Source organism: Calliphora vicina, chromosome 1 (assembly GCF_958450345.1).
Source record: "Calliphora vicina chromosome 1, idCalVici1.1, whole genome shotgun sequence".
Lineage (NCBI taxonomy): Eukaryota > Metazoa > Arthropoda > Insecta > Diptera > Calliphoridae > Calliphora > Calliphora vicina.
In genome coordinates this window covers 111,278,950-111,283,648 of record NC_088780.1, presented here as the reverse complement: position 1 = coordinate 111,283,648, position 4,699 = coordinate 111,278,950, and the positions used below count along the sequence as shown (strand labels likewise).

At 29.5% G+C, this 4,699-nt stretch overlaps 1 protein-coding gene across 1 annotated transcript; it reads right to left on the bottom strand.

Annotated features, from left to right (window-relative positions):
* Positions 1–1,398: 1,398 nt before the first annotated feature.
* On the bottom strand, positions 1,399–4,461 carry Osi1 (Osiris 1). Its single transcript, XM_065501917.1, has 4 exons — positions 4,044–4,461; positions 2,075–2,200; positions 1,749–1,994; positions 1,399–1,648 (listed from the first exon to the last, which is right to left on the bottom strand). The coding sequence occupies exons 1-4, from the start codon at positions 4,459–4,461 to the stop codon at positions 1,485–1,487; spliced, it is 954 nt and encodes a 317-aa protein (XP_065357989.1). The 3' UTR covers positions 1,399–1,484.
* Between the last annotated feature and the right edge of the window lie 238 nt (positions 4,462–4,699).

Sequence of the window (4,699 nt, the reverse complement as noted above, 5' to 3'; positions counted from 1 at the left end):
TTTCAAACTGCATTGTTAGTTTTTTTCATTTTCATAAAAATGTTTATAAGTTATAAAGCCTTATTTACAAAATTTATGGAAAATTTTTGAAAAATTGTAATGTAGGGCACCTTAATGAGCCAATTCATTACAAAATCAAAAATAAAGCATGTACATTTTTCTTTTAAACTGTGGCCTCAAAAGTAATGAAAATCGTGAGTCTTGACAAAGTTATGAATTAAACTCAAAAAAAGGCCGACAAACCCGATTTTTGGCAAAAACTCGACTTGAGCGACCACTAAACCTCTTCCGAAAAATCTGAAAAAAATCTCAAAAATACTTCACCCTATAACCTTTCAAATTATGATTGAGTACCCATGAAAATAAGAAAAAAAACTTTTTTTGTGACACACTACTGTACATATACTTTATAATTATGATTTTGTTATTTTGTAATTTACATTCCATTTCAAAAATGTATGTATATTGACACCTGTCAAAGACGTTAAACAAACATTTTATTTCGCTATAATTCAGTTTAAAAATAAGTCTCAATATTAAATATTTCCCGATGTAATGAGAGAAGGTATTGAGAAATGTTCATGTATGGATTACAAGTACAATGTACATACATATTTATAAAACGTTTACATAAATGCAAATTAATGAGAATAATTTTCGGAAATTTAAGACAAACCAAATTTTAACTGTTAGTCACATAAACAATCTTTACAAACAAATTATTATCACTGTTGTGTCAAATTTAATTAACCTATTTTAGGAGTCACAGTTACAAATTTGAGTAATGATTATTCTTAATGTTCAATAAGCTGCATACTTACTCTTCCAAACCAATCAATTGCACTTTCTAGAATCCTTGAATTTTCAAACAATTTAATTGTAAATATTTGGTCAATTCACAAGGTCTCTTATCAGTCATATTGTCATAATGTCTTAATATATCATGACGCGACGGCTCGGCTTAACCGACTCTTAGGCATTCGGCGCAGGTCTCTGCTGGTTGGTTGCGATAACATAATAAACATAGCATACAGAGTAGTATTATTTTAAGACATTTTTTGCTCGAAAAGCAATAAAAACCATTGTGAAATATTAGGACATTATGATAATATGACATGATAAAAGACCTTATCTAAATTAATACTGAGCTGCACTATGTGTTCAAATGATTTGCAAAGCTTTTCAGAATTCGCTATAAACCATTTGATATATATTTTTGTACATTAATTTAAACAGTTTATTAAATTAGATTTGTGTTTAGCTGTATCATTAAATAAAATTAAATAGATAAACAAAATACCCACATAAATAATAAATAACACCATTTGTACTTACAACTAAAACAAATGACTTAAAAAACTAACCAACATTAAGGCAAAGCTATTTGCCTGATTATGACCAATAATGGGCACCATCTTGCGAAAAACTCGCACGAAACCTCGGCGAACATAGCGATAGAACCAACGAAACATTGTGATCCTTAGCTATTTTATGCGTTTACTAATGGTGTCCAAGTAGTTGTAGCCATTATAGGCCTTGCTCGTGCTCCAGTCTTTTGAGTAATAATTGCCGCCAACCTCATGAGGACCATTCCCAGCAGAGCTGTAATAGGTGCCAGGAAAGCTGCTGCCCACGAACTGGGAATAATCTGTACACGTACATTATCATCCATAGAAAGGGAAACAAAATTAATTTATGTACATAGAAAATATTTTCTACTTCACACAAGTCACACAAGTGGAACTTACCAGCCGGATCTGAGTCGTAAACATGTGAGTGATGTTGCACTAATTGTGGATGTATCTTACACAAGGTTTTAAATTTCAAATAGTGTATCAGCCAGCCCACACCGCCCACTAAAAGAACATTCAAGGCCAGCACTCCCAATAGCAAAGTGACTACTGTCATTTTTAAGTGAGCAATTTTCATCAGAATAATAAGCGGCAGTATAACCAACCATTTGCGTTTTCTTTTCTCATGTAAGCCACGTGATTCTGTTGTGTTGTGCGGGATATTTAAATGTTATTTTTGAATTACATACATACGTTTAAATACAATTTATAATAGCCCTTACCCATTTCACCTGTTGTAATACGTGCTCCGCTATCACTTGTCAACATCAATTGTATGCCATGATTTTGTCCAAAAGTTTCGGCTGCACGTTTTAAAAACTTAACAATATGTGTTATTTCATTATCGCCTTGAATAAAATTAATAAAGTTTATATTAAAGTTAATGCAAACATATGTATAAATAATACTTTAGAGAGAATTCATCTCAACGCGGCCTTTTCGGCACTGTTCGGATTTCTCATTTCCGATTTTAACGAAATTTTCCAGAGTGTCCTTAAAGTACGTAGAAACATAGAAGGGGGTCTAGTCAACAATATATATGGGGGATTTCATGTCATACACTCAAAATATTATATAGGTAAATTCAAAATAAAATTCATTAATAATAACTATAAATATAATCAATAACCGGACCGCTAACATTTCATTTGAATCTAATGAATTTTTCATTTATTTTTTAATATTTTTTCTATAACTAACGAGTTACGTAAAAATAACTGATTTATCTTTAGTTTTTGTGACAGCAAACGCAAAGTTTATACTGAAAAACTATTTTTGTTTTTAGAATGAAATGAAAATAAATGACTGTAAATTTTAACTAGTATACAGAAAACCAATTTTTTCTTGTAGTTTGTTTTTTGAACAACGTTCATAAAAAGTTAAAAAATAATTTCTTTATAAAATAACTACATTTTCATTAATTTTTAACATTACGGAAAACTTTTTGAATAAACTACAATTATTTACTGTAAAATATTTTTGAGTGTAGCTATCTAAACTATTTGGGACACATTTTGCTAAGAACAATAGGTAATAAGTTACATGGATGAGAAAAAATCACCTGCTTGGCCAAAATGTCAAATTGTGACCCCCTCTAACTCAAAGAGGACTAACCTCGATTTCAAAAGTTGGTTCACTTAACATGAAATCCCCCATATACATATATTTTTTTTTAAATTTAGAAATTTGGTTTTTGAGATACAGGCCTAAATTTTTAAAGAAATATTATTTATTCCACAAATAAATAAAAGCTTATGTTGAACATTGTATGGTTTGAAAGTTATGTACAGTTGTGTATGCACAATTTTCTGTCAATTTTAAATTTGTATAAATTTTTAAGACGTCATATTTTTGAACTGAAAATTGTGTGATTTTATAAACACTTACAATGCATAATAACTGTGGTAACTTTCGTTAAAATCGGAGATGATAAATCCGATTTGGGCTGGATCATTCAGAGAAATTTGTAATTTTTAACATGCTAGAAATAACCGAAGCCACAAATTAAATCCAATTTAATATTAACTCAAAATTTTAAAATTTTCAGTAGAGGGCAAAAACTGTTTGTAATTTCATTTTAAGAGAATTTGAAAATCCGAATACATCATAGTAAGCAAATTCCATTTGTATTATTTTATCAACAAAACAGTATCAACTCAAAATACAACCAAATTTAAATAAAACAATTTGATTATTTTTAACCTGAATAAAGGCTCAATTCAAAATAATAAATTTTTTTATGAAAATATTCGATGTATTTCTATTTAAATTTTTAATTAACTCAAAATAATACCTTTTTGTTGATACAAGGTAGTCACTAATTATCACGAAAAGGTTTTCGAAATGAAAGAGTAATCGGAATACGTTGAAATTTTTACAGTAGATAGATAGATATTGATGTTGATTAGTTGATTTCTTGCAAAAAGTGAATTTTTAAAAATTTTGAGTTAATACAGTATTGTTGAACGAGTGCGATACACACGATAAATGTACACAATAAATAGACTTTCAAATTTAAAAAATATGTACATATGTATGTATGAGTAATTAATTATGCATTAGAGAATTACACATAATTGTACTGAAGTATTTTTTAACCATCCTTCACTGCATTCAACCAACATTATTTTTTATCTTACTACTTTTTGATATTAAAAACTCTTTTTTATAGCAATCGACAATCATACCAACCTTCTAATTTGCGCGCATCATTAAACACTACAATTTCATCGGCCGGCTGTCCCAATTGTATGAAACGTATTCGCCGTTTATCATCACGTAACTCACGTCCATACTCATTTGGAAAATAGCCCATACTATTTGTGGCCAATTTCCAGACAATTTTGGATGCTTTATATTTAATACACGACACCAGACTGCGAGATTCAACACACTGTTTTTGATTACGTGTCACATATTCGTCACTGTGCGTTAGCAGGGAACGACCGGTCGAAGAACGTGATTTTTGATTAACCGTATTTGAGGTTTCATTAAATTCAGTCTTGGTTGCCAATGATTTGTTAAGAATTTGTACGAATATTGTAAAAGTGATAATGGCAATAAAATTATAAGAATACGAACATGAGTATTTATTAAATAGATTCGACATTTTTATTTTATTTTATGTTTTTTTTTATTTTATTTTACGATTATAATGCAAGCGTTTACAGCTATAGAGATTTAAGACTTTCGATAACCAGCAAGGAACACAAGTAACAAATGGCATGAAAACTGTATGATCAACTGCTTTTATTAGAAAAATCTTCACATGCTTGTACAGAAGTGGAAATATTAATAATATTTATTTCTTTGCTAGTTTATAAAATGCGTGACCAACTGTAGAAGTT

Bases quoted from the DNA above. Each gene is read 5' to 3' on its own strand.
- Osi1 (XM_065501917.1), bottom strand. From the start codon at position 4,461: ATGTCGAATCTATTTAATAAATACTCATGTTCGTATTCTTATAATTTT. The intron at 2,201-4,043 runs GTTGGTATGATT...ATTTTATTCAAG, and splicing joins TGATGCGCGCAAATTAGAAG to GCGATAATGAAATAACACAT. The intron at 1,649-1,748 runs GTAAGTTCCACT...GTACGTGTACAG, and splicing joins TTACGACTCAGATCCGGCTG to ATTATTCCCAGTTCGTGGGC.